This window comes from Saccopteryx leptura, chromosome 4 (genome assembly GCF_036850995.1).
Source record: "Saccopteryx leptura isolate mSacLep1 chromosome 4, mSacLep1_pri_phased_curated, whole genome shotgun sequence".
NCBI lineage: Eukaryota > Metazoa > Chordata > Mammalia > Chiroptera > Emballonuridae > Saccopteryx > Saccopteryx leptura.
Genome location: NC_089506.1, coordinates 40,048,502 through 40,076,091, shown reverse-complemented (window position 1 = coordinate 40,076,091; position 27,590 = coordinate 40,048,502). Strand labels below are relative to the sequence as shown.

Here is a 27,590-nt window from a genome sequence, read left to right as displayed (position 1 = left end):
GCTAAGGAGTAACATTTTTAATTTGTCCCTCTATGTAGCAAATTCTGAAAGAGTATTCCATTTTGGCTCTTGTGAACAAAGGAAAATTCTCCTGTGATTTAGTGCATGACTTAACTTTATCCATATATTCTCAGGTGGCCTAAAAAACTTAGTCCAGGATCTGGTTTTCTTTACCATAAAACATAAGTATCAGCACACACAAACACACCACTCACACACACAGTACACACATGATTTTGACTATAACTTTGACCTACCTCAGAAGATATATCACTGGAATGCCACTTGCTATGACAGTTAGCAAACTGAAACAATGGACTAGTTGATTTGAAATAGCACATAGTCAATAGTTGTTGTTAATGACCATTCTTAAATAAATTTAATTTGCAATGGAACCCTTTTTCTTTATCCAAAAGCCCAAGTATAATTTTGCACTGCCCAATTTTAACACATATTTATTTGGTTTGCTGTTTTGTTTCTTGTAAATGAAAGCAAAGATATTTTTATATTTATGGCACATGTATATTATGGTGCCTTTTTCATGTTGATCTGTAAAAATGGTATTTGTAGACTTGGTCAAAAAAACCACCATCAAGTTTTGTAAACAAGGGAGTGTGAAACCCCAAGGAGCCTACACAACTTTTTCTCTAGACTAATAAATAAGGTAATCAAATAATTGGAGCAAGACTGAACCAGCCGTCACTAAAATCCATTCTGATGTCAAAGATGCTTCAACCATGTCTGGGCATCCCATTGGAGGCCTCCCCAAGGAGAGAGACAGTGGTGGGATTCAAATCATCTAACAACCTATTCTCTGACCTAATGACCATTTTAACTATAAAAAAATGGTAGTGAAAGGTAGTTTATTATTTCATGCATTTAGTACTTAACCCTTTGAACAGTACGAACATTCATGTACGTCCTCATGCTTCCTGACCATCCAGAGTACAAAATCATAACAAATTTTTTTACATTAAAAATGTGTAAGGCAACATTTTAAAAAAGGCAAATGTATGTTCTTCTTGTTTCCATAAATTGGTTACCAAACAGACATTATTTTAAGTTAATAAAACTGGAACCAGAACTAACTTCATTTTTTGAAGAAAAAAAACCCCTCACTCTCAAAGGGCAGTGAGCATGAAAACAACTCACTATGCAAATGATTAAATAAGAACAACAAAAGAGATACACAAGACTAGACTGTTATAAGAAAAGAGGTTTAAAATATTAATAAAAATATAAATAATACATGACAAAAAACAATAAAACTGTTATTTAAGATAATTTCCATATTGCTCCTTGATTGCCACCCTCATTTGTAATTTTCTTCACTTTTTTTCTGAGCATTATTGGCTGTGTGATTTATCCTTAATCATTTTTTCACTATAGGAGTAGGATCTCATTCCTTTAGAGGTAGGCCGATTAGACTCATAGTCATTGTGTTTGCTATATTAGAAACAGTTAGGCAGCTTCTCTTCTCTGAACATATGATGTTCATCTTTGAAAAACTGCACCTTGGAGAGAACCCTGTTAACAAGTGCCATTTTAACAACTAATTCACTGAACTCAACAAAAAATTAGGTATCAGTTGTGCCGAATGGGTGCTAACTGGCTGAACCCCACCACTGGATAGAGACTCCCAACCCGAGAGGAAGCGAGAGCTCTGTCACGTCGCTCAGGGGCTTCCTCTGAGCTCTGCACTAGTCAGCCTAATGCTGGTAATGCAAGTAGAGTACTGGGTCAGAAAAGAGTAAATTAATAATGAAATAACCATTGAAATCATCAAATTTTATGAGATTTTTGCTTTCTAATTAAAATATATCCATGCTTAATAATAATTTCACTGCTTGATTTTTTTCCTCCCACATTTTTAAACACAAATGTCACTCTAGGATGATGCTTAGGGAGGCTGTTTAATCTCTCTTTCCCTTCCATCTCCTTTGCAGGAAATGTATAATTGGGATTGAGCAGAACTGAGAAGTTAGTTAGCATGATGCCTGTGTTGGTTTATCAATTACTGGACTGGTTACATCAAACAAGTTTTAATTTTCTTATGTCTTAAATGAGTACAATAATAGCTCTTCTTTTCATGATCACTTGGCAGATAAACTGGAGAAGTGTTTCTAAAACATCCAGTCAGTGATTTGATACATAGTATTAGTTCCCACTGCCTTTCCCTTTGAGTAGAATTAGTCAGTGTTAATCCATCTATAGCTTTTAACATTATATATCCTACATATTGTTACAGTCTTGTACTACAGGGTAGAAACAATATTTAGAACATTCCCTTAATCTGCCACTCTTAGAAACAAAACTGCAATGATTCTTGATTCAACAAATTGCATAGTCTCTGATGTTTCTAACTCTGGACATTGAGCTATCTCTATGCTGCCAAACATTACTGTTCCAAGTTATGAGTTAAAATAAGATGATTAAAAAAAGCAGATTGAGCTATAAGTATATGATTTTGAGTCATAAAGAAGTTGACTTAAAAGCTATTGAACACTGAGTACTAAGACTTGAATACTGTGAATTGTGGGAACATTAATTAATAGATGACAGAGTTGGAAACTCTCAGATGAAAATACTTGCATAGATTTATTTAGGGTGATTTACTATCACATTGTTAGATTAGTGGGGAAACAGTCAGTGGAGTTATAGTTAGTCTCAGAGTATTCTATAACCTTCAACCACAATCATTCTTACCTATTTTCAAGGGTTAAAAAGACCTGGAACTACCATGGTAATAGTGCAGATGCGATTGTCAACTTCCAAGTGATTCATATCGGGGAAAATAGTCAAGAAGTGAGAATTATGATTTTTTTCTTGTATCTATTTATTACTTTTATCTGTCTGAGAAGAACAGGAAAACATATTTTATAGATTAAAATATTCTTCATTGTTAGAATCATTTGTTACAATTTCTCAAAATATCCCTTACTTCATTTGGCTTCGTTATTTATGCAATTAAGAGCTTCATTAATGACAGAGAACTTTGACTAAAAGCTCCTCACAGATGCAAGATATTTTCTTTCCAAGAAATATTCATATTCTACATGTACATAATCTGAGTGTAGAAAGCATACCACACACAATATCTTATTTTATTCTTGTAAAAATTATGCACAAAAAACTGGAGACTTTTAAAATTTTGTTAATCTCGATTCTCTCCATTTTAAAAATAATAGAAAAAAAGGTTTAAAATGTCATCAGAAAAGGGCAGAAAGGACTCAATTCACAGCCTTCAGATTCCTAGTTGTATTTTAATAGGATATTAAAGATTTTTCAAGTATTTCTCTGTCCTCGTGCATGGTCTTGTTACTAAATGATGTCAAAGGGAAATGAATACTTTTAATTTCTAATAATTAAGCTTTTAATTTTTTTAGTAAGCTCATTTTAAGATAGTTTTGTTGATAACTAAAAACTATATTTCTAGTGAAATCATCCCAGACTTTATTGAATAGTCAAAGAAATTTAAAACTTGTACAGAAGACATTGAGTTCTATATTTTTTGTTGTTTTCATGCCAACAAATGTTCTGGCTAGAGAGGAAAGCAGAAGCAATTTTAAAGCATCATTCTTGCTGTTGGGCAAACTGCCCTCTAAAATTTTCTATTTTGATTGAATTTCTCCTGAGCTATTACATAATTAACAGCCCTGTCTACAACTACCAAGATTAATTTTATATTGTTTCTTCTATCCAGAATTTAACTGAAGTAAAAACTGTTGTGAGAATAAGAAGAATTGAAAGTGGTTACAATTCTTATCATTAAGGCTTTTTAGTCACTGAAATGTTTTATATTTTAGGCAAAATGACTCTTTGACCATCAGAACCCAACCTCTTGCTAACGTTGTTGACCTTTCCCTTTTGTTCCACTGCCCCAGACCCCAGCTCACCCATGCTATATCAGGTAGTGGGAGACCTCTGGAGAAAGTGAAACCACCACATGAGTTGGTCTTCACCTCCATGAACTCTCTGCAGCATGAGCTAAACTTCCCATGTCTCCCTGCATACAATCATTCCCATTATCCACAGTGAATAACTTAGATTCCTGAGACATTTCTAGAGCCAGCTTCACCTAGTCATCTAAATTTGATAACTTTCTCTCCTAGAAGTGAAACCATGAGGTAGTAGTTCCTCAACTCCCCTGAGATGCTACCGCCTTTGGAGCCATATTTCATTACCTTTCTCAGTGGGGAATACATCCTCCACTGTAGCCCTGATCAGACTTTTCTTTCTTTCTCAGCAACTTTCTTCTCTTCACCCCTCAACAACTCCCTTTCTCTTAGTTTTTATTAACTCTTTATGTGTTTCTATCTCAGCATATAAATATTCTGAAGTCTCTCCCACTCCACACCCCAAAGACTGATTTATTTCTATTGTTCACAGCAAAGAATGAGAAAAAAGAAGTCCTCAAGGACCCCATTCTCACACCACAGAGGAGTCTGTGTCCTCCCCACACCGCCATCTGTTTCCTTGTCTCTATGGTTTCTTTTCTATCAGTACCAATCTATTTTAAAAATACGTTATCCCTGGGTTGTAATAACAGACTTTCTTTAATTTTCCTATTCCCTTCCTAAACATTTAATTCTTTCTTCACCCCTAAAATTTTAGCCTCTCATTTTGTTTGAGTTCATTCACTCATTTGGTGTTTTTTTTTTCCGTTTTACATATTGATGACTTCCAGATCTTATTTTCTAAGCTTTTCTGAGTTTCAGGTTCCTATAGCCAATTGTTTCTGTGAACTCTACTTCAACTTTAACAAGAAGTAAAAAGTCAACAGAACTAATATAAAATAATAAGACTTTCTCTGTCAAAGCTTCCTCTTCCTCTTGAGAACACTGTCTGGTTGAATGAGCCCACAGTACATGCTTTTCCCTTGATAGAAACTTGAAAAGCATCATTGACTCTCCTTCTCGTTTTCCCCTGTATCCAATCTGTTGCCTCATTCTGCCAATTCTACCTCCTCGATGCCTCTATATCTTATTCTATTCTTCACCACTGCAGGTCTCTCACTAGATTACCTAGTACCCTTAGTTGCCTCATGTCTTTCCAGGTAATCTTTCACTAGGATACCAGAATGTTCTTTCTGAAACAGCATTCTGATTGTGCCATTTCTTTGGCATGGATTGTTAGAACTGCGGATTACTTCCAAGACATAGTTGAAACCCTTCTGCATAACATACAAAACTTTGAGTAACTTCTCCATTCTCGTCAATCTCTGCTGCTCTCACTGTAGGCTCCAATTATGTTGATCTACCCAAGTTTCCCATATACATTATGCATGCTCAATTCTGTGTTTCTTTGTATGTATTGCTATTTTTTTTCTGATATTTTTTAAATTGATTTTTATGTATTGTGTTTACATAGATTCTAGTGTCGCCCCGAATGCATCCCCCCTCCCCTGCATCCCCCTCAATATCTTCCTTGCCCCCCTCCCCATAGCGCCCCTCCTCTTCCCCTCAGGGTTACCCCATCCTGAATGCCCCCGAACTCATCTGTATTGCTAATTTTTTAAGAAACACCTTTAAACATTTCCTTGGCATATTCTTATTGATGTGTGTCAGTTCTTGAAACCAAAGCTTCTTTCACTCCCATAAACTTTGTTCATCATCTGCTCCTGGTTTGATCTCCTTCCTGAACCACATACAAACCCCTTACTTTCATCTCTATTGTTTTACTTCTACATTGTATTTTAGCTACCTCTTCTCTTGTCTTTGCCCTGAAAACATTATCTTTGTGTTGCTGTTGAATTTCCAGGGATGACCCCTTTATCTTTACATCCTCAACTGCTACTGCTGTGTATTTGGTAGGGGATTCCTATGCGTTTGTTGAATGAAAGGAATAAATCAATGAATTAATCACCTCATAATTACAAGATATTGACAAGAAAAAATAATAAATTACTTTAAAGTAAAATTCTTTAATAAAAATATTAATTACAAAGCATATGATAGGACTGACCCAATTTCTGTATGAAATTCATAAAACACTATGACCTTCTCTTTTCAGCAAGAAGAGTGCAGCTAAGGTGAGGACCAAGTAAAACAGTGTAAATATGTTCTGGTACAACAAGAACCTTTTTTTCCTTCCTGAAACATCATGTGTTATTATGTATCAAAGACTTATAAACACATGGGTGCACAATGTCCAGGTGATTTCCATTATTCTGGACACCAAATATGGCCGAAGTGATTTTTAAGCATTGCAGCTTGACTGTGAGCCAAGCCAGAATGCTATGTGCTTTTTCTCCTCACAGGTATTTGAACCAGACCCTACGAGATGATATATCAACAGCTGAGCATTCTCTGAACAGGGAGAAATTGGCTGTTTTGAAACAAGCCCTGAATGTAGTTGGCTTCAGTAACTTGGTGAGTTCTATCCTAATCTTTCACTGAGAAACCAACCTTGAACTATTTTATTAAAGTTAATGTTTCAAAAACTTTTAATCCATATGATGTTCCAGATGTGGTTGCAAATACTCGTGAGTCCGCGGAGAGTAAGCCCTGATCTTTGCCTCTTAGAGTTTACATTCTAGTGTGGTAGATAGGCATAAACCGGGTGTTCAGAGTCATAGGTACTATGAAGACAGAGAGTGACAAGAGTGACAGAGAGTGGTGACAAGAGGCAGGCTGCTACTTTCAAGATGGTGGCCAAGCAGACCTTTTCCAAAATGAACCATGTGAACCAAACATAAAGAACTTCAAATTGACCAACTCAAGGGAAAGTTGGCAGCTCTAAAAAAACTGTTACTTTATTAAAATACTTTATTACTTTATTAAAATATCTTCCTGAACAATACAAAGCTTTCTTTTTTATTCTTAAAGAATTACCTGCAAGCATTGTAAAGCTGAACAAATACAACTTAAAATGTGTGGATGATGGCTGTGCAATAGAAATTTCTAGGATCACATGAATGTTCTGGATCTGCACTGTACAGTATGGTAGCCACCAGTCACCTATGGGCACTGGGCCCATGAAAGTTGGCTATTGAGAATGGGGGAATGGATTTTTAATTTTCCTTTGTCTTAATTAATTTAAATTGAAATGGTATTGTGTGGCTAGTGATTACTGAATTATATAGCACAGGTCTAGTGAATAAGAGATAGGAAGTGATCAAAGCCTTGCGACTTCCCAGCATTCCTACAGATCTCTTTCCCTTACATGGTATCCCTGTTTCCCTGTAGCCAGCATGGACTTCTTTTGAATTGTGGCCAGTTCCTCATTAGCAATTAATGTAAGATTGCATGGGTAACTTTGGTATGCCAATAGTCCAGGAACCCAGATTTATTCATAGATTTAAATATGTTCTTTTTCTTAGACCACTAACTTCATTGCTTTTGGTGTTTGTTCATTTTTTCCTTTGCCCAAGTAGATAGGGCTAATGGGGCAGCTAGTGGGTGGGGAGAGTGGGAAGGTGACAAAAAGGGAGGGGAAAGGGGATGGAGACTCACCCTAAATGAATTCGCTCTGGGCCCTTTGCTTCACTCCGCCCTCAGCCCATTTGGAGATTGGAATTCTAGGAATAGCAATCATAAGGAATCTTTTTTTCCCTCTGATTATCCAGTCTTTATATGTGTCTTTTACTAACTCCTACCCACTTGTATTTTTCCTATCTTTACACTTTCTACTGTTGCATTTTTTTGTTATTTCCCCCCTTTCTCCATGAAATGACTGCTTTCTTATAGGAAACTGGTATGTAGAGGCACATAAGGAACCATTCTGTTCAAGTTCTGGTTGGTTGGAAAACAGGGCTTTAAAAACCTATGATTGATCCTCAAAAGCAGGGCAAGCAAGATATACCTTCCACCTAACACAGCAAACACAGAATTCAACAACCATGTTGGTAAAAGAAATATGGGTGTTTTAACAGAAGACAATTCCTTCGCCTCGATTTTTTGGGGTGACTGGGATGGTGACAGTTTTGTCCACTTAGCAGACATAGATCACATCCAAACAGATTGAAAGGAAGTGTTTCTAGGCAGGTGAGGCCCTTTTACGAAGACCTTGTAAGAGATGTGGTCCTGGGAGGTCTGTTCGTGAAGGTACTTCCCTCACTTCCCTCCATCTCCAGCAATGTCACCCGCCAGCAAGATGGCAGGTGATTGTTATGGGGTGGACACACAACAGTCCCTGCCCCCTGTCACACAGCAGTTTATTTTTACCTCTGTCACAGATTGACCACATTTTAATCATGTTATGGCTAGTTTTCACAGCTCTGCCTCCACCACTAAACTGTAAGATCCTTGAAGGTGGAACAAAGTCTTCCTGTCTGTGCATCTAGAAGTGCCTATCTCACAGGGGACTAGAAATTTTAATGAGTTACAGAATTTATTAAAAGAAGAATGGGAGTTGTCAGGTAGTATGAAAGATAAAATGTTATTTAAACAAGCATAAATGAATTAAATTTGAAACACTTAATTACCAGAAACATTTTTAAGTAATGCCAAAATCATAGTGTACTAGACCTGAAAATGACATAGAGATCATCCTTGTCAATGCCCTCATTTTATAGGAGATAAAATTATAGTATTTGCTAAAAACTGTAAATTCTGGAGGAAATTCATAAAGTCCCATCAAGCACATTGTTTCAACTATATATTTATGAAGAGAATAAGAGTAATAATTTGTGAAATTTCCACAGTAGCTTTTTATTTCTGTATTTCAGATTAGGAAAATAAATAAAAATTTAAAACATTATGACACAAGCCCTATATGGAGCTTAACCCATTTTATTATTGATACCATCAGACCAAATATATATTATTCTAGAAAAGTGTATTTTAATTAACAACTTTTTCTTTTATTTTTTTTTAAATGTGAGGAGAGAAGATAGACAGACTCCCACATGCATCGCAATCAGGATCCACCTGCCAACCCCCATCTGAGGCGATGCTCTGCCCATCTGGGGCCATGCTCACAACCAAGTTATTTTTAGTGCCTGAGGCAGAGGTTCCACAGAGCCATCCTCAGTATCTGGGACCAATGTGCTTGAATCAATGGAGCCATGGCTGCAGGAGGAGAAGAGAAGGAGAGAAGGGAGAAGGGTAGAGAAGCAGATGATTGCTTCTCCTGTATGCCCTGACCAGGAATTGAACTTGGGACATCTACACATCAGGCCGACACTGAACCAACCCTCCAGGGCCAGCTTTTTCTTGACTTTTCATTCTTTCCACAAAATGACTGTCCAAAACCAAATTTAAGCTATTTTTTTCCTTTATGCAGAGTTCCAGATTCTCAAATATTCTCTTTCAGCAAACATTCTTATACTTCCTGCTACCTTCTGCTCAAAGACAGTTCTTGCCAATGTTCTTTTTTTCCCTGAGTTTTCCTTAAAATACTTTTAAAAAGAACAATTAGCATTTTATTTGTCTAGGCATAATTATTTTTTATGACGTTCCTCTTATCTCTCCAGCAGAAGTGAAAAACTCTATCATCATAAAAGCAACCGATTGCAGAAGGGAGGTAACCATAGGATAGACACCGTCACACGTGTGCTGTCGTGTGGCAGTCCTAGTGGCCACACAGCCTGGTTAGCCTTGTTTCACTTCTGTGTCAGCTCGGAGAGGACGTGTGAAGTCTGGCCAGACCTCACCGCTGACGACCAGCCAGTCACACTGGCAGTACACAACGATTCACTTTTTATTTTGATACTTAATATGGAAACTGTTTACGTACACCAGAACATCACTTCCTTATTCCCTTTTTCTTTAAGGAACAGAAATGTTAATTTTCAGGAAATGTACACTGAATGCAGAGATTTTAATGTTGAGCTACAGATTCAAACATCCGAGGTCTGGAAAATCACAGCTCCACTAATAGGGTTCACATTTATTTTTTTTAAGTTTTTGAAACTCATTTTTAACTCATTTTTAACTTTAAGACAGGCATCATTTAGGTTTTTTTTTTTTTTTAATAAAAGAATGTTAATTGTCATTAGATCTTTTGTTTTCTGAAGCTGTAGTGAAAATACTGAAATGCATTATACGATGATTTCATTTGCATTTGACCACGTTAACATCGTTTTTTAACCTACTTTTAGGTTTTTAATGGTTTTGACTTTTAATCTGTTTTCTTCTAAGCAATCCTGTTCATTTTCTCTATCTGTAAACTGCATAGGAGGTGGAGAATCTGTTCGTGATCTTAGCAGCAGTATTACACATTGGAGACATTCGGTTCACTGCTCTGACTGAGGCAGACTCTGCATTTGTTGCTGACCTCCAGCTTCTGGAACAAGGTCAGTGGAACAGAGCTCACATTCACCTCATGGATACGCGGCTTTGCAGAGCTGCCAGTAGGTGGAGACACAGTACAGAAAAGCCAGGTGGAATAAAACCTTTCTTTTAGAGTAGGATTCAGTTGAGAGCAGTGGGGGTGGGGTAGGGGGTAATCTGTAACTTTGTTCTTTTTTTGTAAATGGTTATGGGAATAAGTAACAAAATAGACATTTATGTGTTGCTGCTGCCCACAATATTAAGAGGTTAATTTTTTGGCACAAACTTGGGTTTATTTATATTCTAAGTATTTGGGGGGTATATTTAGGGGGTATGTTATTAGTTAAAGATTTTAAATCAGATATAATTACTTCCCTGTAAAGATCTGGCCAAAAATATCTCTCTCTTTTGAAGTTGTCTGCTTGTTACTCCTAGATTTTTTTTAAAGTACCTTGAAACCAAAAATTATCAATGAACAGCATATCTTCACCTCATATCAAAGTTCTTTAATCAGACATTGGTAGAAAACACTCAGGTCTGTTTGTGAGGGAAAGGAGGGAAATAACATGTTGTGATACAATGTGGGAGCCCCAAGAACTCATTAATGTTTTGATTACCATTAGGCTCTTTCTTTAGTTGAATTTGACAAATAAGTTGGTAGTTTAGTTTTTTTTAATGCACACATTTTCTAATGGGTCTATATAAAGCTTATAAATCATAACCATAAAATACATGTTCTATCTGTCAAAAAGAAATACTAACTTTGGTTTTCAATGTTGCTTTAGTGGCTGGAATGTTACAAGTCTCGACAGATGAACTGGTGTCTGCTTTAACAACTGATATACAATATTTTAAAGGTGAGTTTTTCTATACTCTGGCTTTTATCTTTGTGTAATTGTGGTCTTCCTTGAAATACGAAAAGTAAATACAAACTTATCTTTACCCTCTTAGTGGAACTATCTCTGTGACTTGAATGCCAAATAAGAAAAGTATTATGAATCCTTTAGGTCACTTGATCTGACTATATATTGTACACTCTACGCTTGTGAGAGACCATTTTGATTAACTGGTCAACTTTTCTAGCTAATCAGTCATTTCAAACAAAATCTTGAACCCAAGAAGACTTGTTAATTAAAAAACATTGGGACACACTGAGACTGGTAGGAAAAGCGGAAGCGCGGATAGGGCTGACCAGCTCCCAGGAGCCAACGGCAGCCCAGAGGGACTCCTGTGGCAGGAAGCGAGTTTAGCAGAGAGGGGAAGGTTCTGGGACCTAGGAGAAAAGCCCCAGCCTGCATCCTCAGAGCTTAAAAGAAGCGTATGGACAGTGTTTAGCTGCAAAACAAGTCAGGATACTGTTTGTGAGAAAGAGACAGATTTCGCAGACCCAGAATTATTCTTAAAGGGATCACACAGAAAACGTCTTTCACAACCACTCACCCAGGACTCTGGGAGATGGGAGAGTTGAGAGGACCAGAGTAACAGTAGGAGAGAGTAATCTAGGAGGCACAGGGAGAAACACTTTGAGAGACAGCCACCCTAACCCCTGGGCTGAGTCACCCTCGAAATCTAAAGTGAATATTTTCACTGGAACCAGCAATACCAGCAAAGGGAAGCAGGACACCAGCCAAACAAGCTCTCCTGTGGCACTCAGAGCAGAACTGCTTAGAAGGAGGGAGCCTTCAGGAATACAGTATTGAGTGCTGAGGTCTGAGCAGCAGTGCTGCAACCCACACTGCTAAGGGCTCACTGGAGGGTGGGCAGCGGCGGGATGCAGAAGTATGGTCCTGTCGGCGGGGGGCAGAAGCCGGGCCAGCCACGACTGAGGCCGGGTGCGAGCTCAGTCTCACCCAGCAAGGGTAGAAGGGGCACATGAAAGCGGTCCAACCCGGCTGTGGGTCAGGGGAACAAGAGCGGTCCCGCCTGCAATCCCGCCCACAGGGGAAAGGTGAAAGCCTGGGAACTGCAATGACCCATGGCTGAGCACTGGCACACAGCCTGGAATGCGCGCACAGCTGAGGTGCACAAGCGCAGCTTTGCACATGTGGGGGTGGGGCGAAAGCTGGGGAACAGGCAGAGACCTGTGGCTGAGCATAGGTGCGCAGCCCTGCCTGCGGTGCGGAGGCTTATGGCCCCGGCGTGGCGTGTGGCCCACCTGCAGGAAGAGGGGGGTGAAGGCCAAGGCTGGCTGAGGCTTGTGGACTGGGCATGTGAACACAGCCCCTCCCATGGAGGAGAGGTGGATACCTCAATAACTGCGACAGTGGGCTGGCACTGGCAACGCCCATACTTGAATGCCCAAGGCAACTGCAAAGGGGTTGGCAGGCCTGCAGACAGACCATACCTAGGGAACACAGAGGCCACACCCACCAGAACCCAGTGGCCACACCCTTTGAATACGCAGACAGATTGGGAAGGCAGAGAAATCCAATGCAAATGAATCAAGAGAAATCCCCAGAAAAGGACTTGAACGAGTCAAATATAACCAAATTACCAGATGCAGAGTTTAAAATAATGATTGTTAGGATGCTCAAAGATCTTAGAACAACAGAAATGGACATAATGGACACCTAAATAAAGAGATAGCAAGTATAAAAAAGAACATTTAAATAATAAAAAGGAATCAGTCAGAAATGATAAATGCAATATCAGGAATGAAGACCACAATGGAAGGAATTAAAAGCAGGATGGATGAAGCTGAAGATTGAATCAGCGAGTTAGAAAACAAGATAAACGAAGGCATGGAAGCAGGGCAGCAAAAAGAAAAAAAAGACTCAAAAAGTCTAAGGAAGCTCTAAGAGAGCTCTGTGACAACATGAAGAGAAATAACATTTATATCATAGGAGTTCCTGAAGAAGAAGAGAAAGAACAAGGGGTAGAGACTTTGTTCAATCAAATCATAGCTGAAAACTTCCCTAAATTGATGCAGGAAAAATTTACACAAGTTCAAGAAGCACAGAGAACTCCATTAAAGAGAAACTCAAAGAAATTCACACCAAGACACATCATAATTAAAATACCAAAGCTAAGTGATAGAGAGAAAATATTAAAAGCTACTAGAGAAAAAAAAGACTACCACCTACAAAGGAGCTCCCATAAGGATGGCATCCAACTTCTCAACAAAAACACCTGAGGCCAGAAAGGAATGGCAATAAATATTCAAAATAATGCAGAACAAGAGCCTACAACCAAGACTTCTTTATCCAGAAAGGCTATCATTTAAAACTGAAGGAGAAATAAAAAGCTTCCCAGACTAAAAAAAAACTCAAGGAATTCATTACAACCAAACCAATGCTGCAAGAAATGTTAAGGGAGCTGTTGTAAACAGATTAAAGGGTGAAAAGAATATAGCAAAAGAGGAATACAGCTTTAAAGAATAAAATGGCAAGAAACAACTACATATCAATAATAACCTTAAATGTAAATTAATTAAATGATCCAATCAAAAGACATAGGGTAACTGCATGGATAAGAAAACAGGACGCATACATATGCTGTCTACAAGAGACACACCTCAAAACAAAAGATGCACATAGACTGAAGGTAAAAGGATGGAAAAAATATTTCATGCAAATGGAAATGAAAGAAAAGCTGGGGTAGTAATACTTATATCAGACAAAATGGACTTTAAAACTAAGGCTATAGTAAGAGATAAAGAAGGTCACTATATAATGATAAAGGGAGCAATCCAACAGGAAGACACAACCATTATAAATATTTATGCATCTAATATAGGAGCACCTAAATATATAAAGCAGAATTTAATAGATATAAAGGGTGAAATCAACAGCAATACTATAATAGTAGGGGATTTCAATAACGCACTAACATCACTAGATACATCCTCAAGAAAGAAAATTAACAAAGAAACAGCAGACTTAAAGGACACACTAGATCAACTGGATTTAATAGATATCTTCAGAACCTTTCACCCTAAAGCAGCAGAATATATATTCTTTTCAAGTGCTCATGGTACATTCTCTAGGATAGACCACATGTTAGGACACAAAAGCAGTCTCAACAAATTTAAGAAGATTGAAATCATATCAAGCATTTTCTCTGATCACAATGGCATGAAACTAGAAATCAACCACAACAGAAAAACTGAAAAATACTCAAATAGTTGGAAACAAAAGAACATGTTGTTAGATAACGACTCTGTTAACAATGAGATCAAAGAAGGAATAAAAAAATTTTCTAGAAACGAAAGATAATGAGCATACAACAACTCAAAATTTATGGGACACTGAAAAAGTAGTACGGCGAGGGAAGTTCATAGCATTACAGGCATACCTTAAGAAACTAGGAAAAGCTTAAATAAACAACTTAACCCTGCATCTAAAAGAGCTAGAAAAAGAACAGCAAGTAAAGCCCAGATGTAGTAGAAGGAAGGAAATAATAAAGATCAGAATAGAAACAAATGACACAGAGCTAAAGAAACAATACAAAGGATCAATGAAACTATAACTGGTCTTTGAAAAGGTAAACAAGATTGATGAACCTTTAGCCAGACTCACCAAGAAAAAAAAGAGAGAGGACTCAAATAAATAAAATTAGAAATGAGAGTGGAGAAATAACAACTGACACAGGAGAAATACAAAGGAGTGTAAAAAAATGCTATGAAGAACTGTATGAAAAAAATTAGACAATCTAGAAGAAATGGACAAATTTCTTGAATTGATATAATCTTTTAAAAATCAATCTGGAAGAATCAGAAAACCTAAACAGACCGATTACAACAAATGAGATTGAAACAGATATCAAAACACTCCCAACAAACAAAAGCCCAGGTCCAGATAGCTTCATAAGTGAATTCTACTAAATATTCAAAGAAAAACTAACTCCTATCCTTCTCAAGCTATTTCAAAAAATTAAAGAAGAAGAAAGACTTCCAAGCTTCTTTTATGAGGTGAGCATTATTCTGATTCCAAAACCAGCAAAGACAACACAAAGAAAGAAAATTATATGCCAATATCCCTGATGAATTTAGATGCTAACATCATCAACAAAATATTAGCCAACAAGATCCAGCAATAAATGAAAAAAAAATCATACACTATGATCAAGTAAGATTTATTCTGGGGAGGCAGGACTGGTACAATATTTGAAAATCATTAAATGTGATTCATCACATAAACAAAAGGAAGCAGAAAAACCACATGATAATTTCAATAGATGCAGTAAAAGCATTTGATAAAATTCAGTACTCATTCATGATCAAAGCTCTCAGCAAAGTGGGAATACAGGGAACATACCTCAACATGGAAAAGGCCATCTAAGACAAACCCACAGCCAACATCATACTCAATGGACAAAAATTAAAAGCAATCCCCTTAAGATCAGGAACAAGGCAGGGGTGCCCCCTTTCACCACTCTTATTCAACATAGTTCTGAAAGTCCTGGCCACAGCAATCAGACAAGAAGAAAAAATAAAAGGCATCCAAATTGAAAAAGAAGAATTAAAACTATCATTATTTGCAGATGATATGATATTGTATATAGAAAACCCTAAAGTCTGTCAAAAAACTACTGGACCTGATAAATGAATTCAGCATGGTGTCAGAATATAAATTAATATTCAGAAATCTGAGGCATTTTTATACGCCAATAATGAACTGTGAGAGAAATTAAGGAAGCAATCCCCTTCACTACTGCAACCAAAAAAATAAAGTACCTAAGGAGTAAATTTACCCAAGGAGATTAAAGACTTGTACTTGGAAAATTATAAAACATTGATAAAAGAAATCAAGGAAGATACAAACAAGTGGAAGCATATCCTGTGCTCATAGTTAGGAAGAATAAACATCATTAAAATGTCTATATTGCCCAAAGCGATTTATAAATTCAATGCAATACAATTAAAATACCAATGACATACTTCAAAGATATAGAACACATATTCCAAAAATTTATATGGAACCAACAAAGAACACAAATAGCCTCAGCAATCTTGAAAAAGAAGAAGAATAAAGTGGGAGGTATCACACTTCCTGATATCAAGTTATACTGCAAGGCCATTGTACTCAAAGCAGCTTGGTACTGGCATAAGAACAGGCATATAGATCAAAGGAACAGAACAGAGAATCCAGAAATAAAACCACACCTTTATGGACAACTGATATTTGACAAAGGAGGTACCAGCATACAATGAAGTAAAGACAACCTCTTCAACAAATGGTGTTGGGAAAATTGGACAGCTACCTGCAAACAAATGAAACTAGACCACCAACTTACACCATTCACAAAAATAAACAGAAAGTGGATAAAAGACTTAAATGTACGTCATGAAACCATAAGCATCTTAAAAGAAAACATAAGCAGTAAGTTCTCCGACATCTCTCTCAGCAATATATTTGCTGATTTATCTCAACGGACAAGTGAAATAAAAGACAGTATAAACAAATGGAACTATATCAAACTCAAAAGCTTTTGTACAGCTAAAGACAATAGGAACAGAATAAAAAGACAATCCACACAATGGGAGAACATATTTGACAATACGTCTGATGAGGAGTTAATAACCAAAATTCATAAAGAACTTGTAAAACTCCACACCAGGAAGATAAACAATCCAATCAAAAAATGGGCAAAAGAAATGAATAGACACTTCTCCAAAGAGGACAATAGGCATATGAAGAAATGCTTAACATCACTAATCATTAGAGAAATGCAAATTAAAACCACAATGAGATATCATCTCACACCAGTCAGAATGGCGCTCATCAACAAAACAACACAGAATAAGTGCTGGCGAGGATGTGGAGCAAAGGGAACTCTCCTGCACTGCTGGTGGGAATGCAGACTGGTGCAGCCACTGTGGGAAAACAGTATGGAGATTCCTCAAAAAATTAAAAATCGAATGGCCTTTCGACCCAGCTATCCCACTTTTAGGAATATACCCCAAGAATACCATAGGACTATTTCAAAAGGAGAAATGCACCCCCGTGTTTATGGACGAGTGGATTAAAAAGCAGTGGTACATATATACAATGGAATACTATGGGGCTATGAAAGAGAAGGAAATCTTACCTTTTGCGACAACAGAGATGGACCTGGAAACTATTATGTTAAGTAAAATAAGCCAGGTAGAGAAAGAAAAATATCATGTTACCTCACTCATTTGAGGAATCCAGTGAACAATGTGAACTGAGACAGAGGAGGGATCAAAGGGACCATAGGGAAAGAGGACATAGGGAAAGGGGACAGAGGGTATGGGGATGACAGGAGGGGATAAAGGTGAAGGGAAGGGAGAGGGTGCTATGGGGAGGGCGGCAAGGGAGATGTTGAGGGGAATACAGGGGAGGGGGGATGCATTTGGGACAACACTAGAATCTATGTAAACACAATAAATTAAAAAAAACAAACAAACAAAAAAAAAACATTGGATCCATTTGTGTATGTGGTGCCATGGGGCCCTCTTCAATGAAGAGCATCCTTTTTTCTGTTGTCATCATAGTTATAATAATAGCTGCCATTCATTGGGCACTTACAACAAGAATTGTGCCAAGCATTATAAATTTGGAGATTTTTTATTTTATTTTAGTGAAAGTAGGGAGGCAGAGACACAGACTGACGCATGTCCTGACATGTCGGGATCTTTTAGTTTTTACAAATCTCTCTGAAGTGGGCATTACTATTTCCACAGCTAAGATTCAGATAACTTTGTAATGACCTAATGTTCTCTGATTCCCAAGATAAGTCTCTTTACTATGTGCATCTCTACTCAATGGGCAAGGTTTTCCTCCATTCTCTTAGTTATTCAAGATAAATCATTGCCTTACCAACCCTCCTTTGTATTGTAATTTTGAAGACTTCCACCCACCTGATCTTTTTTGGCTAAAAGAAAACATTTTTCTTACCTTTTTTCCTATTGGACCTACTTGCAGGTATTTAGGGCTGACTTATCATTTCTGTATCCTATCTAGAGCTCTCCCTTTCATGTTTCCGGACCCTGTAAATCTCCCCATTATCCACTCAGTTGCCCCAAAGTCATTCCTGGTACCTCTTCCCCCTCCTTTTCCAGTGTGTAGAACAGACATACTCCAGCTCCACTGCATAGGCAGCTTTCATTCTCACTGCCTCCTTTTCATTTCTATTGCCATTTCCTTACTTATTCTTTCCTTCCATCACGGCAGGAACATTTTCCTTAATCTTTTTATCTGGCCTTATCTCATTTTACTTCTTTTCTCACTGCTTTCAGGCAGAATCTTTCTGAAATGCAACTATGGTTTTCGTCCATGGGTTTCATCTGAAAGATGTCCAAGGCCTTTAGAGTTCAGCTTGTCGTTTTAGGGCAGCACAGGAAGTCCTTTCTCATCTGGACATGGACCTACCTTCTATGCCTCATGTTCAGTCATTTTCCTACTGGTATCTTTGCATCCAACCGCACGAAGTTTCTTGAAGTTATCTGAATGCATTATTTTTTTTCCTCTTGACTTTTTAAAGAAAAACTGAACTCTGCATTAATATCTATAATTTAATATATTCAGGTTCCTCTGCTGACACTGGAGCTCATCTCCTTACACACCTACCATGTTGGTGACTCATTAAAACCTTTAATCATGTTGACTCTAGAGACCTCAATTCTATAATTACCATAAACAGCACACTGCTTTCACTTCCACTGTGTGTTGTTCTAACTCCATGGCCTTGAACTTATAGCTCCTGGACTCTTTATCACTTACTGTTGTTTTGTTTGTTTCTTTCAAACAGTTATGGAAGCAGTTCTGCTCCCTCATGTATATTTATATGATTAACAACTTAGCCTCATGGTCATCATCCTATTGTTTCACTTCCTGCTCAGCCTGAGTTGCAGTGGCACCTTGTTGGCCAAGGCTACCAAGTATGAGTATTCCATCCCCATTCCTCTCCACGTTCTAGCATAAATGCTGCCATAGACTCAATTCCAAATCATCTTTGCTTATATTTTTCTTTGCTTTTTTTCTCTAGTCTATTCTCTTTTAAAAATCTTCATATTCAAGGTTTCAGTTACCATCTCTTTGACAGTGACACAGAAATGTCTACTTTAAGCCCAATCTTGCTCCCGCATTCCAGACCCACATTTTGGTTAGTTGGATCATTTCTTTGAAAATATTTAAAATATGACTAATTTCCCAGATGGCCAGGTTTTCAAATGCCTTAGAGATGATTCAGTATTTAAACCAGTGAGCTGTTAGCAGGAAACTTGTTAAGAGAGGCCCTTCAAAGAGTTGATCCTAATAGAAAGGAAATCACAGTCTGCAAAAGGTCAAAAGCTGTGGTCAGCAATTGTAACAAATAAGATCATAATGTATATGACACCCATGCTAGGAGTACATTTTATGTAATAATTAACAGAGACTTCATTTATTAGAGTCATAATATATTTTTTAACATCTTTTGTTGTATGGGGTTGTGTGCAGGATGATTAGGATATACACAGTTTTGTTTGCTTTTAAATGATAGACAAAGAATTGACTTCGGGTGGTGAACACACAATACGGTGTACAGATGATGTGTTGTAGAATTGTGCACCTGAAACCTTTATAATTTTGTTAACCAGTGTCACCCACTGAATTTAAATTCAATAAAAGGGAAAAAATTAAATGAATGAAAAGCTTGTTCTTCTGCCTCCTCTCCTTTCTGCTATTTTAGGAGATACGATCACAAGACGACATACTATAAAGATGGCTGAATTTTACCGGGATCTCCTGGCCAAGTCCTTGTACAGTCGTTTGTTTAGCTTTCTGATGAATAGTGTGAATTGTTGCCTCCACAGTCAAGATGAGCCCAGCAGGTGAGAGTGATGGATGCTGGTTGCTAGTGTTATCCTGTCATAGATAACTTAAAAAATTTCACCTCTTAAAGATGATTTACAATCCAGAATGATCCTTAAATTAAACTGTTGTTAACACATTTCATTTTAACAAGGTGATTTTACTTGAAGGATTTTATTGTTTATTTTAAAAGATTTAAGCACCCCCTCTACACACATACATGCCCACACACATCAAATCATTTCTTGTGTATAGAGATACAGATACATTCTCTCTGGACTGAAGACACATATGTCTTGTCCTTTTTAGCATCAAGAAGTACAAAAATGTATAAATCTAGGAAGAAGACAGTTCAAGACTATCTAAAGCACTTACATTTGTTGAGGAGCCCATGTCTGTCTCAGAACCAGTTTGATGATATGTTTCAGATCTGTAATTCATTCTATTTTCTTCACATATTTTGTGGATTACTTGACTAAGGCTCTCTGGGATGATCATTTTGCTCATAGCCCTAATCATCTTTAAAAAGTAGCCTTTCAAAGATAATTAATCATCTAAAATTTATAGATCTCACCCTGGTCAGGTAGCATAGTGGATAAAGTGTTAACCCAGTGAGCCAGAAGTCATAGGCATGATCCCCAGTCAGGGCACATAGAAGCCATCAATGAATATGCAACTAAATGGAACAACTGAGTGAAATAATGAGCTGATGCCACTGTCTCTCTGTCTGCCTCTCTCTCTTATTCCCCCTCCTTTTCTCTCTCAAAAATCAAAGGAAAAAGTAAAAAGAAAAAAACTGTGTTAAACATTATAGATCTCCATGGCATCTTGTTCATAGAAAACTTTGTTAATATTCTTGTCACTAATAATGACCTTGAGCAGGTCATTGAAAACAAAATTGCATCCAGATGATTGTCTTTGAAATAATCTTTTTGAGGATTTCTTAGTTGTCCATATAGATTCCTGCACCAAATTTCTGAAATTTGCTGCCTTTAAAGGTTTCTTGGAAACATAGCTAACATGTATTACTGGGGAAGTTCCTAAATAAACACAGACATCTCAGAAGATTTCAAGGACAAAATGATGCTAAAATTCTCATTCTAATGTACACATAAAAACCCCACTATGCATTGATCAGCATATTCAATATACAGTCTGTGATTTGAGGGTAGATTAGTGTTTTTTATATTTTAGCAAATATGCCTTAGTGTTTGGTATAATGAGGATTTTTAAAATATTGTTACTATTGCTTATTATCGTTAATTTCTGATTTTCCTTTAAATATGAAGATAGAATAATACTGATATACTATGGATACCAAATGAATCTTACATAACATTTTTGGCAGCTCTGTTGAAGTTTTTATTGAAAAAATTAATTTATATATCCAACTGCATGTAGAAACTCTTAGAAAATTTCCACTTGACATTTAAATCTTACAGGGTACTAAATATATATAATTGAAAACATGCATAGTCTAGATTTTTGACTACACACACACGCACACACACACACACACACACACACAGAAACCTTAGAAAACACATTATTTCCCTTTTAGTGGGAATATTGTCACTGTGTCAATATGTAAATTTATGTTAGTTTTATCTTTTAAATTTTGTGACTAAGCAATTGAATGAGGACAGGGATTAATAGGAAATTAAAAATGAAATAATGTATTATAAGTTTAGCTTCTAAGATACAGTATTCTCATTTGAGTCATAATTCTCATTTTTTCTTTCAATTTCTCCCGTGGGTCACCCAAACCTAAATTTAAATCCTGAAATAATGCAAAGAAAGGTTATGTTTGCAGTATTTCTAACTCATTGAAATTCATGGAAAATTTAAGGTTTCTCAGATTTACAGACCCATTTTCAAAGTCAGAAAAAGGTCTCAAAATTTGAATAAACTTAGATAGGCTTTTACTGTTTATGAATCTTCAATTTTGTAGAAATTTTGTAATGTCAAAAAGATTATATAACATAAGTAAATATATATCCCTAGGGTTAAAGTTGGCACACAGTATTGATATTGAAGTGAAGTATTTTTCATACTAAATATTTTTGTAAATTTTACAAGAGAAAATAGATAGAAATAAGATAAAAAGTAACAAAAGGAAAACAAGTGAAATTGCAGCAGATGAAATGTTTGGTCTTGGAATGCTGATTTATTTTCTGGAATACAGCAAAATAGGTACCATATTAATAATATATATTTTTAAAAGACTCTACTTTCTCTACCTAGATTTCAAAGAAGGTTGCTTCTAAATGAAAATCATGGGGTAAAATGCAGAAGCTGACAACTCGTTAATTAAGATGAGCAGAAGTGTTCACCATGTTAGCCTGGCCAAAATCAAGTCAGTAAGATGAATGTGAGGACACAGACCAGCTCGTTGTTGCCACGATCTTGACTTTGGTGCAGGCAGCCTGCACTACACACTGCAGGCTGGAAACCAGCCGGGCTGGGCAGCTTTGATGCAAGGGCCACACGGAGCAGTCAGGGCATTTCAAAATAGAAACACACTGAAACTTTATTCATTAAGCTTCCTTGAAAATGATTACCTAAGCAGATAAAAGGGAATAGTTATAATAAAAACAACTATAATAATACAATGCTTTCTATTTGTTAAAACTATTTAATAATTAAAATATTATTTGGAATAATATTAAATAATTGCTAAAGCAAACTGATAAAGTGGTTAAGTTTGATTTGACTTTTCTAGTGTTAGTTGTTTTCTACTCCTCCATGAATTGTCAACCAACATGCAATGACCAGTGTAAGTAATCATAACAAAGTCTGTGTTCAAACCACAGGGAGATACACACATAGGTTCCTACATCTTTTGTCTGTAGAAGATTGGCAACCACTAAAGACCCCAGAAACACTGATACTGGATTCCATTCTTCGCTGGGCAATTTTTCCTCAGTGAATATGAAGACTTGTTTGTTGTCTAGTTCCTGCCTAGGGCAACAGCCCATCTCCCCCAGAAGTCTTCCCTCAGATGCTTCATTCATTGCAGTCATACTAATGCTGTTGTCGTTTCATTCGCAAGAATCTTAGAGATGACAGCCAGGGTGTCTTTTCCTCACTAGATTAGCTTACTTGATCAGGAGATAGTGTCTGTATCCTGCAGCTTTATGATTTCCCTGCTTCCCAAGCGAGCTCAGTTACTGGTCTCTCCTGACACAGCAGATATAATGTAAAAACTGCGGGATTGACATCCCTTTGATTTCTGTCAGAGCACCTTTCTAGAGCTTGGAGTAGGTTCCCTCCAGGGTCTAGCCGCAGTATCTTAAAATAGTACCTTAAAAATGAACGTTGTGGCATAGAGAAGATGCTGAATAATTGTCTTTAATACTTTTATTCCTCCATGGTTATTTTGCCTCATTATTATAAAGATTCTTTTTCATTTGGTAATTTTGTTTGGTTGTGTTTAACATAACATTCAGAATGGAAAGGCTTGCTCTTTTGCCCTTAAACATGGGTGGTTCTTTTTCTTTTATTTTCTTTCTTTTCTTTATTTATTTTTTTGCCAGAGACGGAGAAAGAGTCAGAAAGAGGGACAGATAGGGACAGACAGGAAGGGAGAGAGATGAAAAGCATCAATTTTTTGTTGTAGCACCTTAGCTGTTCATTGATTGCTTTCACATATGTGCCTTGACCCAGGGGCTATAGCAGAGCAAGTGAACCCTTGCTCAAGCCAGCGACCTTGGGGTTTAAGTCAGTGACCTTTGGGCTCAAGCTAGTGACCATGGGGTCATATCTATGATCCCATGCTCAAGCCAGAGACCCCACATTCTGGCTGGTGAGTCCATGCTCAAGCCGGCGACCTCAGGGTTTCGAATCTGGGTCCTTAGCATCCCCATCTCCTGCTCTATCCACTGTGCCACCGCCTGCTCAGACAGTTTTAATAAAATTAAAAATCTTCAGAAAAAGATAAGGAAACCCATTAAATTTACCTTTGGTCTATGGAGGCAGCTGCCTGCTTTCCAGGAAGAGAGTGAGGGAGGTGTCTGCATCCAGTGTGCAGACTGGGCTTGCCAGTTTCCCAGGAAATGAGGGACAGCAACAGGGAAGTGAAGGATGTCTTGGCTTCCTCAGGGATTCCCATTGCTGGACCTCTCTTTCTATAGTCCTCAAGAAGTGAGAACTACCTTTATTCTTACACTTCTGCCCCACACTGTCACCCATGCTTCGGGACAGTCCATTAGACATAAATGCATAGCACGCAGGGGTTGATTCCCGGCGGCTTCCCAGGTGTGCCCAGGTAGGATTTCTCTGGATTGAGAGGGCAGTCAGAGTGGGACAGTGCCTGGAGGAGATGTCGATAGTTCAGTGACTCCCTTTTTATAACGGCTAAACCAAAGGAGTGCACTAACCTGAAGTTAGTTTTCATAAAAGATATTTTCCTTATGATTCTGAAGTTAGATAAATGGTTGGAGAGCCTTACGGAAGTATATTGAATTATACCTTAATTTTTTAAAAGAAGTGGTAATTTTGTGAGTTTTAAAATTGGACCTGTTTCGGAATACAACACATAACCCCAGGATTGAATTAATCAATGTTAAATTAATTTTTTTTAATTTACATCTTCACCTGAGTTTTGCTGCAAACTTCACTAGCCTTAGGCAAGCAGAAGGCTTGTAGAAACTTTGAGAGAGTTCTCTAAATGTTTCAGACACCAAAACCTACAGTTTAATCAACTAATTTTTGTCATGGGTTCTGAATACAATGATTTGTATTTGTGGGGACATCTGAGAAATATAACCTGTAGAACATTTTCCTTTTTACCATTAGAAACATCCTAAGAATAACTATACTGAAAGTTATGGAAGTTTTAGAGATAAGAAATATGAATTTGAAGAGATAACCCAGTAGATGGGAGGATTGAAGATGACTTTATTTATTTCTGTATGTATTCATTAATTCATTTGTTTATGTCAACATGTTCTGAAATTCACAAGTTTGGATAGTATAGTTGCCATGCAAATATAATATAATAAATACCTAGAGTTTCGAGCATACCTATTGAGCCTTTTTTGTTTGTCATTGAGCCCTCAGTTTATATGCTTATAGTATATTACATACTTACAATATTTTAGTTGAGCTAAACATAAACATTTAAAACTTTATGATTAATTACATTCAGCTTTGATGAGCAATACAGACTTTGGGAAAGTTCTCTAAATACCCTCAGATACCCAAACCTATATTTTATTGCTACTTGTTTTCGTCATGAGTTCTCATGTATCCAAGCCTGTTCATTTGACACCTGGTTGCAAGAACTTGGTTCCAGGGTGAGCTGAGGATAATGCAGGGACACACACAAGATTTCAGCCCAGTGCCTGACACAGCAGGAACGATTGCTGCAGTGAAATCATGGGGGGTGTGGCAGGAAAGAAGGCTTTCTAGTTTGTGGTGGTTTATCTGTGGAGAAGGGAGGGTTGTGAAAAAATTCAAATGAACTAGAGTTTGGGAAACCTAGACATAATCTAGTCTCTTTCATTTAATTTTGATTCAGTATTCTTGCTTGTTTTGAAGACTGGCAAATTGAAGAAATATCTTGTTCTTTAGAAACAGGAATAATGCTAGTCACATACACTCCTGGGACATGAGGGGCAATTTATGTGTTTGCTCAGTTTTACTTTGAAGTAAGTAATGATAATGGATATGCATTGATCTGTTTCCATACTCCTTCTTTTTCTTCCTCTAATGACACACTTAAGACATGTTTGTCAAGTGCCTGACTGGGGTCCAGAGCACAGTTTGTGGCCTTTGATTATTGCAAAAAGCAGGTCCACGTGCATTAGAGACTGTGTTATTTCCTGATCAGTAGGAATCCCGTGAGGTAAAAGTTACATGAGGAGGCACCAGTCCCTAAACATAGACAGGCGAGTACGTGGTGCTAGACTAAAGAGTGGCTACTGGTGGAGGGGACCACAGATGAACAGGGCCCTGGTGATCTGGGAATTGGTGGGAGAGTGGGGCCAAATTGGAACAAAGTCTCCAGGTTTTAAATATGAAAATGATCCTTTCTTTCACTGGGAGTCAGGGGTCATTATCTCAGGAATTGTATACAGTCTTTGTCCTTTGATTCATAAATAGAGATTAATTATGGAGAGAAAAAAGAAGGCTGTTGAAAAAAATATATATCACTTGCAAAAATTCTCAAACTGCTAAATCTTTCCTCTCCAACACAATATAACTTTGATATGGACTAAAATAACAGAAGGAAGTATTAAACATACACCAGTGAGAAAGATAGGCTGTTTTAGAGAGGTTGAAATTATAGTCTTCCATATCAATTTAATGATTTAATTCCTGAAATCACTAGTAGAATATTTTTGCAACTTATCCTGTTTCTAAATTCATATATTTTGATGATAAGGAAAATCATTTCATTAGTCAATAATGAATATCCTAGATGTCCAGAAAGACTTCCATCAGCACATTTGAAAAATGGTCCATGTTGCCTGACCTGTAGTAGCTCAGTGGATAAAATGTCGACCTGGAACTCTGAGATCACCAGTTCAAAACCTGGGCTTTCCTGGTCTAGGCACATATAGGAGATGATGCTTCTTGCTCCTCCCCCCTTCTCTCTCTCGTCTCTTTCAAAATGAATAAATAAAATATTTAAAAAATATTGTTTAAAAATGATCCATTTGTTCTCCAACAATATGGTTGAGTTTATTATAAAGAATGGCAGTGGGATTCAGCTTCCCAGTGTCTCACAACTAATGACTCAGACTCTGATATGAGAGTAAAAAAGATCACTTCCAGCAGGATGCAAATTTAAAGTCCTGTCTATCTGGTGAGCACATTCCACTCCACTCTAACATTAAATCTGCACTAATAAGATCATAACAAGCAATATTATCATCTTCAAATATTCATCTTCAGAAAATTTGCACTCCTTCATTTGGTGAGACTTGCTGTTCTTTCTTAATTAGAGGAAGCAAATATTTCATGCAGGGAAAGATAATTGTAGCCTTGAAAAATTCTACAGGATGATTTAAAAAGCAACCCCATGTCGCATTTTGGATAATCTATATTCGCATGTAGTGTAACTGAATGGCAGAGAGGGCTGATCTTTTACCTTGATGCTCTGAAATGAAAGCGAAGTGAATTAACTGGGTTATGTCTATATGTGCTGTAAGTTTCATTTGGGAATTTTAGTTCTGGTCTACCGAATTCAGTATGTATACAATTAGTTTTCAATATTTAGTGGTGTGTATGCACATGTTTGTTGAATTTCCAAGGACTTTAAAGAGAAGAACAATATAAAGAACAAAAATGATAGCCAAATTTCTTATGATTTCTATATTTCTGTTACTCATTGATGCAATCAGATAGCATTTAATGTACTTATAAAATGTTATAGTATATCTCAACTTTTGAGAATCCAATGAATAGCATAAACTCACAACACACATACAGTTTTTTATATAATTTCTGAGGATTAATAGAACCTGATTAAAGGTTATCTTATACCTGGACTCTAATAATTTTTAATTTGTTGATTAAAACATTAATAAATTCTGGAATTAATACCTTCAACATGGTTTATAGTCTCCTGGTAGTTCATGAAGATTTTAAAGTCAAAGTATTTTTTGTAATGATT

The 27,590-nt window shown here is 37.0% G+C and overlaps 1 protein-coding gene across 2 annotated transcripts in view; it reads left to right on the top strand.

Annotated features, from left to right (window-relative positions):
• Window positions 1-27,590, top strand: part of MYO16 (myosin XVI) — a 592,224-nt gene that overhangs the window by 335,526 nt on the left and 229,108 nt on the right. For both annotated transcript variants that reach the window (XM_066380569.1, XM_066380568.1), the window contains exons 17-20: window positions 6,260-6,371; window positions 10,120-10,237; window positions 11,000-11,071; window positions 19,848-19,989. In XM_066380569.1, the coding sequence (XP_066236666.1) occupies window positions 6,260-6,371; window positions 10,120-10,237; window positions 11,000-11,071; window positions 19,848-19,989 (444 nt within the window). The remainder of the gene's footprint in view (window positions 1-6,259; window positions 6,372-10,119; window positions 10,238-10,999; window positions 11,072-19,847; window positions 19,990-27,590) is intronic.